The 17956-nt window shown below is 47.7% G+C and overlaps 1 protein-coding gene across 1 annotated transcript; it reads left to right on the plus strand.

The window, feature by feature from the left end:
- Positions 1–12806: 12806 nt before the first annotated feature.
- On the plus strand, positions 12807–17135 carry LOC122002783 (U-box domain-containing protein 12-like). Its single transcript, XM_042558101.1, has 4 exons — positions 12807–13175; positions 13317–13433; positions 15371–15778; positions 15851–17135. The coding sequence occupies exons 1-4, from the start codon at positions 12879–12881 to the stop codon at positions 16937–16939; spliced, it is 1911 nt and encodes a 636-aa protein (XP_042414035.1). The 5' UTR covers positions 12807–12878; the 3' UTR covers positions 16940–17135.
- Positions 17136–17956: the final 821 nt, after the last annotated feature.

Genomic DNA, 17956 nt, shown 5'->3' on the forward strand with positions numbered 1-17956 from the left:
CTAATCGGATTCCTAATTGAGAAACTAATTCGATATGTGCATCTTTGAATTCATTTATGATAAACTAATCAGAGTTCGAGTTGAGAAACTAATTCGATATGTGCATTTTCGAATTTGTTTCTGATAAACTAATGTGATTATGAGTCGAGAAACTAATATGATGTGCATCTTTGAGTTCATTTATGATAAACTAATATGAGTCTAGATCGAGAAACTAATCCAGTGTGTATATCTTTGAATTCATTTCTAATAAACAGACCAAAAATTATTAAAAATAGTACAAAAGATATTCGAAGTCTCCAAAAAGACCCTAAATGATGTTTTTTGATCCGAAACTTGATCAATTACGAGTTTTACCCAGTAATAAATATAGATCTTTTAACGAGTTTCAATTCGAAAAAGAGTATTTTGTTATGATATCTGAATCAAATGTTTTGACATTCAAGAGTTTCCTCTGTTGTTCCAGTATCGTTAACTAATCACTCTCAGTTGTAGTTATGGAAATTATAGTTCCATAGCTATTATAACTGTTTGATAACTTAATTGTAATAACTATGAAATCATAGATATTATAATTATATAGTTATAGTAACTACAATTTCATAATTATTATAATGTGTGACATTTTAGTTATAATAGTTGATCCGGTGATAAAGCCGGGGGGCCCTCATAAGGGAAAGGTCAACGACACGTGGAGGTCAATAGTCAAAGGGGGGTCAACCCCATGGGCTCGACGAGCGGGCGGGACAGGCCAATTATTAGGCAGCGACCCTCATCCGAGAGAACAACCATCTGACCGTGGGCCAAGATTTCCAATGAAGGAAATCATATGGCCGAGCGGATAGTCCGCTTGGCCGCGGTGCAAGGCTAGAGTAAAGGCCGAGCAGTTTGCCCGCTCGGCCAGGATGTCAGGCTATGAGAGCCGAGCAGGTGACGACCCTGAACCTTCCCGGACGGGCGACCACCTACGTCAGATCAAAGGTGAATGTTCTGGCTGAGCGGCTTGATGGTTGATCCGAGAAGAGGAAGTCAAAAAGTGTGGGACAGTGGGGACGTCATCTTAGTAACCCCTGTTGCTAACAACAGGCATGTTCGAGGACTAGGCCATACTCAGTATTGTACGACAAAGGATTCTGCTGTCCCATCAAAGAGACGCTCAGACTGTAGCAGTATGGCGTCAGACATGCTCTTCTGACAAGCCCATGCTGCGGTATGGTATAGGACACGTGTGCACCTCGGTTTGTGTGCACCAAGCTCCCGTAGCTCTATATAAGAGCCCTTAGACTTCACCGGAGGTATGAAATCTCTGATCCTGGAAGCCACCTTCTTGTTTTTCGTTTGCCTGACTTGAGCGTCGGAGGGTCGTCGCCGGGAACCCCTTCCCGGCTCAACTTCTTTACAGGTTCGCCGGAAGTCAGTGCAAGTGGTCGGAGATCTACGTCAGCAATCGGAGAACGCCACGTACCCAGCATCCGTTGATTCAACGACTCGGACAGGATCAATTTGGCGCCGTTTGTGGGAACGCTCTTGCATCCGATCGGAAGCAATGGACGAAGCTGGACGACCGCATATGGTGACGCTCTCCACGGAGGAACTCGACGCTCTGATCGAGTCGAGGGCAGCTAAGCTTGTGGAACAAAAACAGAAGGCACAAGCCGAGCGAATTGAGCAGCAAGCGACATCAGTATCAGGGGGCCGAGCGGAAGCACCTCAGGCCACGGTTCCGTTTCACCGGTCCCTATTCCGCACGCCTCCAGAAGCAGCAGTTAATCGTGATCGAGGATTTTCATCGGACGAAGTGCCAATACGAGACAATAGAAAAGGCAAGGCCCCCCGAGCCGATGCTTCTCCCGAGCGGATCAACCGTTAGTTTTCGGAAGCCATCTTGCGGGACCCTCTGCCGAAGCACTATGTGCCCCCGGCGATCGGTGAATACAATAGAACCACCGACCCGGACGATCATTTGGGTAAGTTCAATAACACGGCTACCCTCCATCAATACACAGATGGAGTGAAGTGTCGAGTTTTTTAACCACCCTCTCGGGATCGGCTCAACGGTGGTTTCGGAGGTTGCCAGACGGATCCATCACAAGTTTTAAAGACTTCCGCACGGCCTTCCTTCACCACTTTGCAAGCAGTCAGCATTATCAGAAGACTAGTGTCAGTCTGTTTGCCATCAAACAAGAAGCCCGCGAATCGCTCTGAGCCTATATCCAGCGGTTCAACAGGGTGGCCATGGATATTCCTACGGTCACCTCGGAAACCATGATGAATGCCTTCACACAAGGCCTCGTGGACGGGGACTTCTTCCGATCGCTCATTTGGAAGCCGCCCCGAGACTACGACCATATGCTACACCGGGCTAACGAATACATCAATGTGGAGGAAGCCCAAGCGGCCCGAAGAAAGGAAATTCCAACCGAGCGGGCTACTCCTGCCGAGCGGAAGCCTCACACCGCTCATCACCCGCCCAGAGGACCGAGGGTCGAAGCAATCCACTCCCCCCATACTAGGTCACATGTGCAAGAGGTAGCTGCCGAGCGGCCCAAGCCAAAGAAGAAGTGGACCCCAATGTTCTGCTCATTCCACCGGACGGACACGCATAACACCAGAGATTGCCGGAGTCTTCCTCTAATCGCCCACCCCGTTCCCCGGGGTGGCGGTCGTCGATCGCCATCATCCGATAGGTGACAAAGACTTCGTGAAGCCGAGCGGACGATACCTGACAGGCGGCAAAGACAGACTCCCGAGCGGCATCATACTCCGAGGCGTGAAGACAATCCCCGGATGTCTAGAGAGCGGCCTAGACCGACCGCTCGGGAAGAAGAAAATAGAAACAACACTTCCCGAGGCGAAATCAACATTATAGCTGGTGGGCCGACCGGAGGAGACTCTAATCGAACAAGGAAGGCTAGCGTCAGACAGCTCCAGATCCATGCGGTCGGCTGCAGCCAGGAAAGGGCGAGCGGACCCGAAATCAGCTTCGGACCCCAGGATTTGGAGGGAGTCGAAGTGCCACATGACGACGCTCTCCTCATCAAAGCGGTAATAGCCAACTACACTATTCACCGCATTTTCATTGACACAGGAAGCTCAGTCAATATTATATTCAAAAAGGCCTTCGACCAATTGCAAATTGATCGAGCCGAGCTGCTGCCCATGACAACCCCCCTCTATGGGTTTACGGGCAATGAAGTTCTGCCGGTCGGACAGATCCGGTTGGCCATTTCGCTGGGAGAGGAGCCGCTCAGAAGGACGCTGACTGCAAACTTCGTCGTGGTGGACTCTCCGTCGGCATACAACGTAATATTGGGACGACCGGCTCTCAGTGAATTCCGAGCGGTCGTTTCCACTTTCCACCAAAAGATCAAGTTCCCAGTCGAAGACAAAGTGGGAGAAGTACAAGGAGATCAACTGGCAGCTCGGCGATGCTACGTCAAGATGGTACGAGCAGAAGCCAATTCTGCTCGGAAGGCGCCCCGGATTGAGGTAAACGCCATAACTGAAAAACCTCCCTCTTTGGTGTATGAAGAAAAAGAGGAAGTGCAGATTCACCCGACCCGACCGGAGGCCACCACGTTCGTTGCGGCCGATCTGGAGGCGAGCCAGAAAGAGGAAGTGATCAAATGCCTCCAGAGAAACTGTGATGTCTTCGTCTGGTCGACGCACGAGCTGCCCGAAATTTCGCGCTCGGCCGGTGAAGCAGAGAAAAAGGGATTTCAGCGCTGAACAGAATGCCATCATCCGAGCGGAGGTTGAGAAGCTCATGGAGGCCGGCCATATACGCGAGGTCCAGTTCCCGAGCTGGCTGGCGAACGTAGTATTAGTCTCCAAGCCGAGCAACAAGTGGAGAGTGTGCATAGATTTTCGGGATCTCAACAAAGTTTGCCCGAAGGATTTTTATCCTCTGCCTCGGATCGATCAACTGGTGGACTCCACAGCTGGCTGCGAGTTGATATGTATGCTCGACGCTTATCAAGGCTATCATCAAGTGCCGCTCGCCCGAGAAGATCAGGAGAAAGTTAGCTTCGTTACAGCCGACGGTATCCCGTTCGGACTGAAGAACGCTGGAGCAACTTACCAGCGCTTGATGAACAAAGTGTTCAAGGAGCAGATCGGACGCAATTTGGAAGTATACGTGGACGATATTCTCATCAAATCCGTCCGATCGACAGATCTCTTTAAAGACATGGAGGAGACTTTCCGAACGCTGAGGAGGTATGGAGTTAAGCTCAACCCTCAGAAATGTCTGTTCGGAGCAAAAGGCGGACATTTCTTGGGCTACATAGTGACCGAACGGGGCATCGAGGCAAATCCCAGTAAAGTGAAAGCACTACAAGATATGCCGCCCCAAGAAATCTGAGGGAAGTGCAGTGCTTGACCGGTCGGATAACTGCTTTGTCCAGATTCATCTCCAAGACTGCCGACCGGAGCCTACGTTTTTTCAAAATCTTGCGCAAAGCCACTAAGTTTCACTGGGACGAAGAATGTGATCGGGCGTTCGAATATCTGAAAACATACTTGAACTCTCTGCCTATGCTAGCCAAGCCAGCTATGGGTGAGCCACTTTGTATCTATTTATCTTCAACTGAGCAAGCAGTCGACTCGACACTAGTAAGGGCGAGCAGAGAAGAGCCTGTATATTTTCTAAGCCATATTTTAAAAGATGCTGAATCTCGCTACACTGGACTCGAGAAGCTGGCTTTTGCTTTGGTCCTCGCCGCTCGGCGCCTCCGTCCCTATTTCTTGGCTCATACTATCATCGTCCGGACGAATAGTCCATTGGGAAGAGTGCTGTTGAATCCAGAAGCGTCTGGACGGCTCATCAAATGGACCACGGAGTTGAGCGAATTCGACATTCAATATCAACCCCGCTCGGCGATAAAGGCGCAGTCCTTGGCAGATTTTATCACCCGAAGTGCAAAGGCCAGAGCCCGAAGCTATGTGGAAATTATTTGTGGACGAATCGTCCACTCGGCTCGGGAGCGGAATTGGCGTGTTATTACTTTCTCCTCAAGAAGAAAAGATGCACTTATCCGTCCGGTTGGATTATAGAGCTACAAATAACGAAGCGGAGTATGAAGCCCTTATAGCAGGCTTGCAAGCCGCCCGGCATGTGGGGGTCGGTCGGGTGACGCTACATTCAGATTCACAGCTTGCCGCGCAGAAGCTCTCAGGTACTTTTGAAATTAACAACGCTCGGCTCAAACTCTACGTGGAAGCCTTCGAAAAGCTCAAGGCCAATTTCAGAGAGGTCATTATCCAGAAGATACCCCGAGCAGAAAACCAGGCAGCAGATGAGTTGGCCAAACTAGCAAGTTCAATAACGCCGGTCGTCATCCAACAACCAATTGAACAAGTATCTTTGGTGGCACATGTCGACCGGATGGAGGGCCTCACGTTTCCGAGCGACTGGAGGACAGTCATCATAGAGTTTCTGCGCTCGGACGCGACATCGTCCGATCGGGATGCTGCCCAACTATTAAGAAGGAGAGTCGGTCGGTTCACACTCATTGGAGACCAACTCTACAAGAAGGCTTTCTCTCGCCCGCTGTTGAAATGCGTGAGCTCGGAAGACGCGATGTACATCCTCCAAGAAGTGCACCAAGAATTGTGCGGAGGGCATCCGGGCAGAAGATCACTGGCTAAGAAGATCCTGCTGGCCGGATACTTTTGGCCAACCCTGCAAGCGGATGCCGCTCGGACCTTTGCGACGTGCCTTTCTTGCGAGAAGTACCATAACTTCTCCCACCGACCGGCGGAGGAAATGAAAGCAGCTACCGTGTCCTGTCCGTTTGACCAATGGGGAATGGATATTGTAGACTCGTTTCCTATGGCGACCGAGCAGGGGAAATTTCTACTAGTGGCAGTCGATTATTTTTCCAAATGGGTGAAGGCTGAGCCGCTAGCCAAGATCACCGAGCAAATGGTCAAGAAGTTTATCTGGCAATATATCATCTGTCGGTTCGGCATCCCCCGTCGACTTGTTTTCGACAACGGGCGGCAATTTGCGGGAAAGTTGCTCGAAGATTGGTGCAAAAGCTATGGCATCGAGCAACACTTCACGTCCATGGCATATCCCCAAAGCAACGGTCAAGCCGAAGTAGCCAAACGGGAAATTCTTCGCATTCTGCGCGCTCGGTTCGACCATTTGGGAGGAAGCTGGGTGGATGAAGTGTCGGGCATCCTATGGGCCATTCGAACGACCCCGAAGGAGGGAACGGGTGTGACGCCATTCCACTTAGTCTATGGGGGTGAAGCAGTGATTCTAGTTGAAGTGGGTGTCGAGTCCGCCCGGATCCAGAACTATGATAATGACAACGCCGAGCGGAGGAACATGGAGCTGGATTTGGTCGACGAGGAGCGAGCCAAGGCGTCCGTCCGGCTGATCGCATACAGGCAAAGAATGAAGCAGAACTATAACCGGCGCGTGATCCCTAGAGCATTCCAAGTCGGCGATCTCGTCTGGAAAAAAGTAAAGCCGGTCGGCGACGTCGGTAAGCTGGAGGCTTCTTGGGCGGGCCCCTTCAAAGTCATTGAAAAGCTCCACTCGGGTGCTTATTATTTGGAGGATGAAGACGGTCGGCGGCTAGATCGACCATGGAGCGCGAATCATCTCCAGCCGTATCGAGCTGGGTGAGCGGTGCGCTGATGTAATTTTATATATGTTTTGGTCGCCTATGTCCTTGTAATGCAGGAAGCAGAAATAATTAAAGGATGGCAAATAGCTTCGCCGAACGGTAGTGTCAAAATTAGCTTTAATGGCCGTCGAGCTCCGACGTTAAAAATCGAGAGACGAGCCGGCGTCTATAAACCCCCCGAGCGGAAGACCGTCGAGCTCCGACGTTAAAAATCGAGAGATAAGCCAGCGTCTATAAATCATCCGAGTGGAAGGTCGTCGAGCTCCGACGTTAAAAATCGAGAGACGAGCCGGCGTCTATAAATCATCCAAGCGGAAGACCGTCGAGCTCCGACGTTAAAAATCGAGAGACAAGCCAGCGTCTATAAACCCCCCGAGCGGAGGACCATCGAGCTCCGACGTTAAAAATCGAGAGACGAGCCGACGTCTATAAATCATCCGAGCGGAAGATCGTCGAGCTCCGACGTTAAAAATCGAGAGACGAGCCGGCGTCTATAAATCATCTGAGCGGAAGGCCGTCAAGCTCCGACGTTGAAAATCGAGAGACGAGCCGGCATCTATAAATCATCCGAGCGGAAGGTCGTCGAGCTCCGACGTTAAAAATCGAGAGATGAGCCGGCGTCTATAAATCATCCGAGCAGAAGACCGTCGAGCTCTGACGTTAAAAATCGAGAGACGAGCCGACGTCTATAAACCCCCCGAGCGGAAAACCGTCGAGCTTCGACGTTAAAAATCGAGAGACGAGCCGGCGTCTATAAATCATCCGAGCGGAAGACCGTCGAGCTCCGACGTTAAAAATCGAGAGACGAGCCGACGTCTATAAATCATTCGAGCGGAAGACCGTCGAGCTCCGACGTTAAAAATCGAGAGACGAGCCGGCATTTATAAATCATCTGAGCGGAAGGTCGTAGAGCTCCGACGTTAAAAATCGAGAGACGAGCCGGCGTCTATCATGAAGGAAGGCCGTCGAGCTCCGGCGTTAAAAATCGAGGAGCCGGCGTCTATAAATCATCCGGAAGGCCGTCGAGCTCCGACGTTAAAATCGAGCCGAGCAGGCATCTATAAATCATCCGAGCGGAAGACCGCCGAGCTCCGGCGTTAAAATCGAGAGACGAGTTATAAATCATCCGAGCGGAAGGTCGCCGAGCTCCGACGTTAAAATCGAGAGACGGCGTCTATAAATCATCCGGCGGAAGATGCCCAGTAAAAGATGCAGGCGGACCGCGTCTATAAACCCCCCGGCGGAAGACCGTCGAGCTCACGTTAAAAATCGAGACGAGCCGGCGTCTATAAATCATCCGGCGGAAAAGCCGATACCCGGCGTTAAAAATCGAGAGACGAGCCGGCGTCTATAAATCATCCGAGCGGAAGGCCGTCGAGCTCCAACGTTAAAAATCGAGAGACGAGCCGGCGTCTATAAATCATCCGAGCGGAAGACCGTCGAACTCCGACATTAAAAATCGAGAGACGAGCCGACGTCTATAAATCATCCGAGCGGAAGGCCATCGAGCTCCGACGTTAAAAATCGAGAGACAAGCCGACGTCTATAAACCCTCCGAGCGGCAGACCGTCGAGCTCCGACGTTAAAAATCGAGAGATGAGCCGGCGTCTATAAACCCTCCGGTCGGAAGACCGTCGAGCTCCGACGTTAAAAGATGAGCGATGAACCGGCGTTTATAAAGCCTCCGGATGGATAGCTGTTCACATGGTACACCCGGTTGTAAGCGCCAACCCATAACCAGTCCTACTATTAAGGCAAGAATAAGGTCATCGTACGCCCGAGCGGCTCCCTTATAAAGAATACTTAGTGAGAAAAAAAATTTTTTTTTTTAGGACTGAAACAAAGGCTAAGGATGAATATTGGTCCAGTAAGCAAGCAAAAATAGAGTTCATTCACGTCGAACGGCGGCCAGGCAAAAGTAGTAATAACAAGGGTGTTCGTGTCGAACGACGGGCGTACAAAAAATGGTTCAAATACTCCTCATTCATCGAAATTAAAAAGGGCGTCAGGGATAGAACCCATCATGACAGCCAGATCTTCTGGGGGGATGGACAGCTCGGCTGGTAGGTGGCCCTTAGTCTTGAAATAATCAACCGCCACCTTGATAGCCTCTTCAAAAGTTAGAGACAGCTTGTCGCTGAACTTCTCACCAAATTTGTCCGAGCGGACGAAAGCTTTTCGCCCTTCAGCCGACCGGCCGGGCTCCCCATCTTTATATTCTTTGAGCGTGGCTCGGGAAGCGTCAAGGGCAGCCTGGAGATCTTTCAAATCCCCTTCAGATTTGGCCTGTTCAGCCGAGAGACTCTCTCGTTCGGTGGTCAGTAGGTCGTCCAAGTCCTTCACGCGTTGTTCCAGCCCCCGGTTTTCCACCTTCATCAAGTCCATATCGTCGATGGCCTTGAGCTTCCGGCTGGTCGCGAGCTTTATTTCCTTATCGCGCTGCTTGACCAGAGCCTCGAGCCGAGCCACTTCACTCGCCAAGTCAGAAGATCTATTCCGTTCGGCTTCCAAGAGCTTCTTGGCTTTCTTCAAAGCAGCCGTGGACTGTCTGCTTTCCCCCGAGGTTTTGAGCTTTTTCAGCTCATCCTCCAGCTCGGCTAGGCGGTTGCTGATGGCGATCTGCTCCACCTAGTTCTATGAACGGATGTGATCAAGTTAAAAGCTAAACCAAATTAACCAACAAGACAAAGGATATACCCCAGTCGTCTGCTGCAAATTATTGTCGCCTAGTTGGCTGGGGGTCATAAGCGCGATGCGGAGCCGGGCATCCTCCCAGGCTTTGGCGAGGGGACCTGTGAGAGTGATTTGCTGTTCGGGAACCATTGGCCGATCAGCAGCCAATAAATATTCCTCCGACGGAAATCGCAGAACAGTTTTTATCACCCGCGGGCCGCTCGGATCATCTTGAGGCGCAGCTGCTTTGCTAGACGGCTCGCCAGTTGTAGAAGGACGGTCGCCCAATCGTCTAAGGCGACGCAGGGTCCGAGGAGGACTGGTAGGCGGCACCTCGGAGGCAGCCCGGGGAGAGCCGAGCGACGTGGGGGTGCTCTCGGTGGAAACCGCCCCAGAGATCATGGGAGCATCATCAGCCCGCTCGGAACGCTGCTCATCGGATGGGGTCGGCTGAGAGACTTGCTCTTGCCGTCTGCGTTTCCGAGTCGCTAGAGGAGCCTCATCCGCCGAGCGGCCCTCTATCTCGGCTTGAGCCGAGGATGCAATATCGCCCCTAGCCTCGTCTAGAGAGACAGAAGCGGTTAGGGCTTCAGGGACAATCTGAGTCCCCTCACCCCCTCCAGTTGTCGAGCCAGCCAGGACCAACCCCCGTTCGGCGACCTCCTTATTCTTCGCCGCCTCAATCTCAGCAGCTCTCAACTTAAGCCGCTCGGTAGCCTTGGCACGCCACATGATTTCAGCTGCAGAAACAAAGAATAAATCAGTTAGAACAAAGGAAAGAGGACGATAAGAATGCTTACTCATGCTGCAAGGCAGGTCGGCTTGGACAGGGGACAAGCCGAATATGTATAGCACTCCCGGAAGGAGCAGCTTATCGATGTTGTAGCGCTGGCCGACCAGCCGGTTGCCCGCATGAAGATAGGCCGGATCGCTCTTAAACTTGCCGAGCTCCGATTGTGTTGGCACCGTCGTCTGCCATTTGGTGTGGAAAGCAGGTAGCTCGGGAAAACGCAAGTAGAAAAAATATTTCTTCCAGTGCTTGTTGGAGCTTGGCATGTTGTCGAAAAGAACAAAACCTATTCTAGATTGGAAAATGAAAGTGCCCCACTCGGATTGTTTCGGATAGTAGAAGTAGTGAAAAATTTTGGGGTCCAGTGGAATGTCATTCAGTTTAAAAAGAATTACCACCCCGCTCAGTAGCCTAATGGAGTTCGGAACTAATTGGCCGAGCGAGATACGAAAATAGTTGCATACTTGTAGGATGAACCGGTGCGGAGGAAATCGCAGCCCGGCTAAAAATTGATCCCGGAAAAAGAGAATGGTGCCGGGCGGCGGACCATGAGGTCGGTCGGTGGGGGTGGCTAATACTATATGGTGGTCAGCAGGGAGTTCATATGTCCGAGCGAGGCGCAGGGCGTCCTCCTCGTCAAACCGGCTCTCCATGGTCGTGTACCAAAGATCAGGAGCGCCGACAGTCGGTTGAGAAGTGCTAGCCATGGTCGAAAGTAAGGAAGAAATGCAAGGCAGAAAGGAAACAAGAGAGCAAACGAGGAAATATGGTGATAATATGGAAAGGACAGCTAAGGAAAAGTGCAAGGGAATGATGGAATGAAGGGTGAGGGAGGCTTACTAGCGAAAGGATAATCGAAGAAAGAGGCTGTGAAGTCGCTGGAGAGCCGAAAGATGAAGTCGCCGGAGCAGAAAGAGCAACAAGGCTTCGGAGCGCTAGGGAGCAGAAGTGCGGCGGAGAGGAGAAATCGAGAGCTTTATAGTGTTGGCCCCGAATAGCCTAAGCCGTCAGATTCAGGTCGCAAGAAACAAAGCTGTTATCTAGCCGTTCATTTCAAACGGCGGATGTCCCATCGGAGGTAACGCCAACGCCGTACGCTGACGACAGCGAGAACGCCACGTGTCAGCAGGACACAGGGCGCATTTAATGAACGCCCATTACCGTGCGCAGCGCGTGCGCTTGGCGTTAATGGAAAAGATTCGGCATGAATTCTGAGGGGATACCAAAGGCGTCAGCATGACAGCGCCGAACGGGCATGAAGAAGAAGGTAAGCCGAGCGGATGAACCTTCCCGAGCCCAGCATAGTGGTCGTTACTCAATCAGACCGGCAGTCCAGTCAGTCGGACTTTGACGCCTCCTTCGACTAGACTTGAGGGGGAGGCAAGTGATCCGGTGATAAGGCCGGGGGGCCCTCATAAGGGAAAGGTCAACGACACATGGAGGTCAATAGTCAAAGGGGGGGGTCAACCCCATGGGCTCGACGAGCGGGCGGGACAGGCCAATCATTAGGCAGCGACCCTCATCCGAGAGAACAACCATCTGGCCGTGGGCCAAGATTTCCAATGAAGGAAATCATATGGCCGAGCGGATAGTCCGCTCGGCCGCGGTGCAAGGCTAGAGTAAAGGCCGAGCAGTTTGCCCGCTCGGCCAGGATGTCAGGCTATGAGAGCCGAGCAGGCGACGACCCTGATCCGGGATCCGCTCGGCCGCGGTGCAAGGCTAGAGTAAAGGCCGAACAGTTTGCCCGCTCGGCCAGGATGTCAGGCTATGAGAGCCGAGCAGGCGACGACCCTGAACCTTCCCGGACGGGCGACCACCTACGCCAGATCAAAGGCGAATGTTCTGGCTGAGCGGCTTGATGGTTGATCCGGGAAGAGGAAGTCAAAAAGTGTGGGACAATGGGGACGTCATCTTAGTAACCCCTGTTGCTGACAACAGGCATGTTCGAGGACTAGGCCATACTCAGCATCGTACGACAAAGGATTCTGCTGTCCCATCAAAGAGACGCTCAGACTGTAGCAGTATGGCGTCAGACATGCTCTTCTGACAAGCCCATGCTGCGGTATGGTATATGACACGTGTGCACCTCGGTTTGTGTGCACCAAGCTCCCGTAGCTCTATATAAGAGCCCTTAGACTTCACCGGAGGTATAAAATCTCTGATCCTGGAAGCCACCTTCTTATTTTTCGTTTGCCTGACTTGAGCGTCGGAGGGTCGTCGCCGGGAACCCCTTCCCGGCTCGACTTCTTTGCAGGTTCGCCGGAAGTCAGTGCAAGTGGTCAGAGATCTACGTCAGTAGTCGGAGAATATTACGTACCCAGCGTCAGTTGATTCAATGACTTGGACAGGATCAATAGTTATAATACCATGTGCTACTTGGGTAGCTGATTCAGTGCACAGATTTAGATAGAAAAAAAATTAAGAGGAATAATAATAGAATTTTATAGTAGAAGATATATGAATTTATAGTAGATGACATATGTGTCATTTTTCTTTATAAGGGTGAGATGTCTTTTATAATAAATTAATATAGGGCGTCCTTTGAGGATTCATTAAAAACTAAAGCGCCCTTTTGATTTTTTTTGCCTTTATAAAAGAGCTCGAGGGGGCACTTTGACACGAAGAAAAAAATTGGTGGTCAAAACGTAATTTTCCCTTAAAATAATTTTGAAAGAATAAATATTGTAATTCTTTTTTAACATGTCGTTGAAAGTTTGGCTTTCTCTTCTTCCTCCTCCTTGTCGGTCCCGACTCCTTCCATCGTAATCCGATCCATGGCGCCGACATCCGAGGAGGAGGACGCCGAGGTAGCCAGCGGCGAGGCGGTCGATGCCCTCTTGGCGGTAGTGTCGGAGGTGTCCGCGTTGCCAGAAATCCGCGGCCCGTTGAGTCGGATGTGCTGCGACCTCGCGCGGCGGGTGAAGCTGCTCCTCCCGCTATTCGACGAGCTGAGGGACGACCCTGATTCCATAGGACTCACCGAGCTCCGCAGCCTCGAATCCCTCTGCGCCACCATCGTCGAAGCTAAAGACGCCCTTCGATTAGTCAACGAAGGGAGCAAGATCTACCAGGTGCTGTTGTCGCCTTTTTTTTCCTTTAGAATGTCTATTGAAGTTACGTGTTATCTTAATTTACACTGATAATTTCTTACTATAGATTATCTTCCTCCTGAGAAAGTCCCATCATTTCTTATTTTTATCGGCCCTTTCCAGGTTTTACGACGAGAGAAGTTCGAAAGACTTTTCCTTAAGGTGACTGAGTCTATAGAGAAAGCACTCGATGCGATTAACTTGGATAGACTTAACATATCCATTGAAGTTAAAGAGCAGGTAAAATAAAGAATACTCCATCTTTGGAATTGGTCAAGAAGTTTTTCGTTGCAGATAGAAGCATGATACATGCTTGAAGATTTTTTTTACTCAAATCAAAGAAAGACAATACATCATGCATAAAAAAAATTAGCCTCATTGAAATTGAAACTTCAGCTGGAGTTGCCGATCTGTCATAATAAAGCTACATTTTGCAGTTTTGCAAACAGAAGTTATGTTAAGTCTGTGGTTACTAGTTGATGTTTCACTAATTGAATGCTCCGGCTGTCAGAATCATTTAAGATGGACATGTAAACAAGCTTCATGAACTAGTTGCCAAGAAATTTGGCTTTTGCAAACTGAGACAGATCTGTATTTAGGTTAGGATAACACTTTCTAGCAGTAGAAAGTGTTATTGAATTATTTATACAGGTTACAAACACATTGAATTGCATCAAGAATTTCTGCTTCTGGCACATTCTTTTACATTAGAGGCGAGTGCTGAAGTTTAATTTAGTAGTCCTTTCAGGGGAATTGGGTCTAACTTCAAGTGTAATGGTCTTTTCCAGTAGGAAGCTTATTTATTACAGGATATTGGGTAGTTTTTCCTACTAATGCTAGGAGAAGCTGTCAACCAAGTTTATATGAGAAGAAACTTGTTTTGGTAAACATTGTTAAATCATGTGTCATCATTAAGATGTGTCTGTCCCTACAATTTGGGGTCAACATTATTAAGCCATGAATCTAGTTCTCTTATTTTCTGAGAAGAACATCTCTTTTCCAGATTGGTGATAGTCTGTTATTTAGAAACAACAGCTAGAGATGCCAAGAGAGAAAACATTAGTGACAGATTTGTATCATATTGTAAGATCATAGAGTGAGACACACATTGAGTAATTTGGGCAGTGATCAATGAAAATGACAGAATAGTATGAAGCAATAACTGACTAGGATTTGGAAAGTCCCCAATATCTCCCATTCTTGGAATTGCATTTCTAATAAGACACCGTGATGTTAATGCATAGCAACAACTAATGTTACTTTTGGAGGCAACTTCATTTGCCTTGCTTGCTTCATCTATCCTTTCCTTCTATTTTATTAAAACATTGTCGCCTATGCTACTTGGACTTGAGTACATATATCCAATATGGTTATGGATCTAAGTGTGACATCTCCTATACTTTTTTTACACATTGTGAATATGGGTGTTGGTTTGAGTTGAAGTGTTAGTGTCGACATGTTGGATTAACAAGACTTCACATGTTCTATTAAAATGAGTAGGGCAGATTTTTTTCAGATAGCCATGACTTCCTAGCCAATTTAATTGGCTTTTGGTACTCGTTAGAGTTGGAGAACTTGGGCACCTGTATATTAATATATATTGCATACATATTTGCACAGTATGTCATGTAGGGTCATCTTAATTACCTTAAATTAGATGAATATTATGATTTTTTTGGTATATACTTGTTAGAGCTTAATTTACATTTTTTGTGGAGATACTTTGTAGGAAAGATTGGATTAGTTACTTTTAGCGATTTAATTTGTTATTATCTTGAATATGGTAGGTATTATGATGTATTAAAAGTGTGGTTGGATCTTAGTTAGGTTGAATACCCACAGATAGTGATGGAATAATTATGAATAAAATATAAAGTATTTGTAACTGGTATGTGGTGAGTATAGGTTTGAATGTATCAAACATATATGGTGGTTAGTGAAAAAATCTTGGGCATGGTTGTCCTACTTGGAGAATCACTGTTGTTGTGTTGAAGTACAACATGAGTATGGCGAGGATTGATGGAGAACTCAAATAGTATTGATTATCACAACTGCAAATATCTCGAGACTGAGCATGGGCACGCTTTTGTTGTGTTTTTTCTTTTCATTTTTGTTCTTTTGCTAAAGGTTCTATCAGTAATGTTCATGAATAGATACTGATTGCTTGTTTTTTCTAGACTGAACTTGTTCAAGCCCAACTTCATAGAGCAAGAGGTAGCATGGAATCACATGATTTACTATCCAGAGATTTGAATTTGGCACTGCATGAAAATCACACTGATCCTATCGTCCTCAAAAGAATATCAGAAAAGCTTCAACTCAAAAATAAATCTGATATCATGAAGGAGTCTCTTTCTCTCCATGAAATGGTGACTTCAAGCGATGGGGAGCTTGATGTTTCAGTGGAGCAAATGTCATCATTGCTTAAGAAACTAAAAGATTGCGTGCTGGAAAATTCTGGGTCAGCTAGCATAGAAACGACAGCTAGTTTTGCAAAGCATATTCCTCCTGTGATTCCAGATGATTTTCGGTGTCCAATTTCCCTTGAGCTGATGAAGGATCCTGTTATCGTTTCCACAGGACAAGTAACTTACTAAATAACTCTAACCTTTCTAACCTTTTTGATATTCTACTGAGATATATTATTGTTTTGACAGACATATGAAAGATCATACATTCAGAAATGGCTTGAAAGTGGACATAAGACCTGCCCTAAGACTCAACAACCTCTCACCCACTCTACTCTCACACCCAATTTCGTTTTGAAGAGTTTAATTGCACAATGGTGTGATGCCAATGGCATCGAACTGCCCCAAAAACAAGGTAGTTTCCAGGACAATAAGCTTGGAAATAGCTCGGACTGTAACCATTCTGGGATTGCTATACTACTTCGTAAAATGGTTAAAGGAAACCAAGAAGAGCAAAGAGCTGCCGCTGGTGAACTCCGACTACTTGCTAAGAGAAATGCTGACAACAGAATATGCATTGCCGAAGCTGGTGCAATCCCTTTACTTATACAACTTCTCTCATCCACAGATCCCAGAACACAGGAACATGCTGTTACAGCCCTCCTCAACCTTTCAATAAATGAGGATAACAAGAGTCTCATTGTCAAAGCAAATGCATTGCCAAAGATAGTAGAGGTTCTCGAGAGCGAGAGCATGGAGGCGAGGGAGAATGCTGCAGCTGCACTGTTTAGTTTGTCAGTAATTGATCAAAACAAAATCCTGATAGGAGAAGCCGGAGCCATACCTGTGCTCATCAATCTGCTGTGCCGAGGTAGTCCAAGAGGTAAAAAAGATGCAGCGACTGCACTTTTCAATCTCTGCCTTTATCAAGGCAACAAGGTAATTGCTGTCAAAGCTGGCATTGTGGGCCATTTGAGAAGGATGTTAGTTGATGCTACTGGGGGTATGGTCGATGAAGCACTTGCCATATTGACAATTCTTGCAAGTAGTCAGGAAGGCAAGGTGGCAATCACAAATTCAGAACTGATTCCACTCCTGTTGAAGCTTATGAAGACTGGATCAGCCAGGGTTCGGGAGAATGCTGCTGCATTGCTTTTCTCATTGTGCAATGGCGACGAGCTGCAACTCAGAGCTGTAAAAGGGCTGGGTGCTGAAGAGGCATTGAAGGATCTTTCCGAGACCGGCACTGAAAGGGCCAAGAGGAAAGCTGGAAGCCTCTTGGGGCTGATTCACCAGATCACTGAGGTTTCAGGCGGGGACAGTTCTGCTAAATTGTGAGACTTGTTGCTTGCAATTTGTTAATATCGAAAGCTTAAGCTGTGTATTTTATGCAATGATCCCTGGATTCGGACATGGGAAGCCTTGTTATTCTCCGTTAATGTCTTCAGTCTTCCATGAAGTGCCGTAGTAGTTCATGTAATTAAGGATTTTATGCATTTACATATTTGATCCATTTGATAGGATGTGAGAATAATATTATCTCATGAAGATGATATGGACCACTAATGCTGATGAAGTAGGGCGCAAGTTGCCATCCAAATATATGTGGTTCGATCTCAGATACTGTAGAATTTTTTCTCTAAATGGGGTATACAATTATATGTTTTTGGGCTTCTCGGTCATTCGTTGTTAGTACTTTTCGATTTATTCTGAGAGTATGTGAAAAATTTTCGTAGGACTAGGCGGGTCTTCTTCTCAGGTTCGGTATTACTTGATTCATAGTTTTTGCCTTGAGGCTATGGTGTAGTAGAAGGATATCAAGTTGTTATCCGAATATCCGTGGTTCGATCTCTAACTACGGTGCATTTGTAGAAATTTTTTCTTCAAATGGGGTGTGCAATCATGGAATGCTGGACTTCTAGGAAGTCCACCGCGAGCACTTCTCAATTTATTTTAACGGTCGGTGGAAAATTTTTATGAGGCCGGACGGTCATCCCAGATTTGATGTTACATGGTTCATCATTTTAGTCCCTACAAGTTGCTCAATTGACTAGAAGGTGATAACTTTACTATAATGAAGTAAAGGGTCAATTTTGTCGTGAAAAAAAAAATTCCTCACATCTTCTAGCCATTTAATGATCAGTTATAAATTGACTTTATCATTACTTTTCTTCCCATAACCTGTGGATGAGTTGTGAAGAGTAATTGAGGTGAATATAATCACTTTTCTAGCTACAACTAATACGGATGAAGTGACACTGATGATGATAAATCGCTTTCACTATTAATCAGATATCCATGAATTAATTCTTAATTATGGTGTGTTGTAGAATTAATTTCCTTAACGACAATCTT

This window comes from Zingiber officinale, chromosome 7A (genome assembly GCF_018446385.1).
Source record: "Zingiber officinale cultivar Zhangliang chromosome 7A, Zo_v1.1, whole genome shotgun sequence".
Classification (NCBI taxonomy): Eukaryota; Viridiplantae; Streptophyta; class Magnoliopsida; order Zingiberales; family Zingiberaceae; genus Zingiber; species Zingiber officinale.

Excerpts from the sequence above, each read along its gene's own strand:
- LOC122002783 (XM_042558101.1), top strand. The coding sequence starts at position 12,879 with ATGGCGCCGACATCCGAGGAGGAGGACGCCGAGGTAGCCAGCGGCGAG. Across the intron at positions 13,176-13,316 it reads AAGGGAGCAAGATCTACCAG|GTTTTACGACGAGAGAAGTT; the intron begins GTGCTGTTGTCG and ends GGCCCTTTCCAG. Across the intron at positions 13,434-15,370 it reads CCATTGAAGTTAAAGAGCAG|ACTGAACTTGTTCAAGCCCA; the intron begins GTAAAATAAAGA and ends TGTTTTTTCTAG.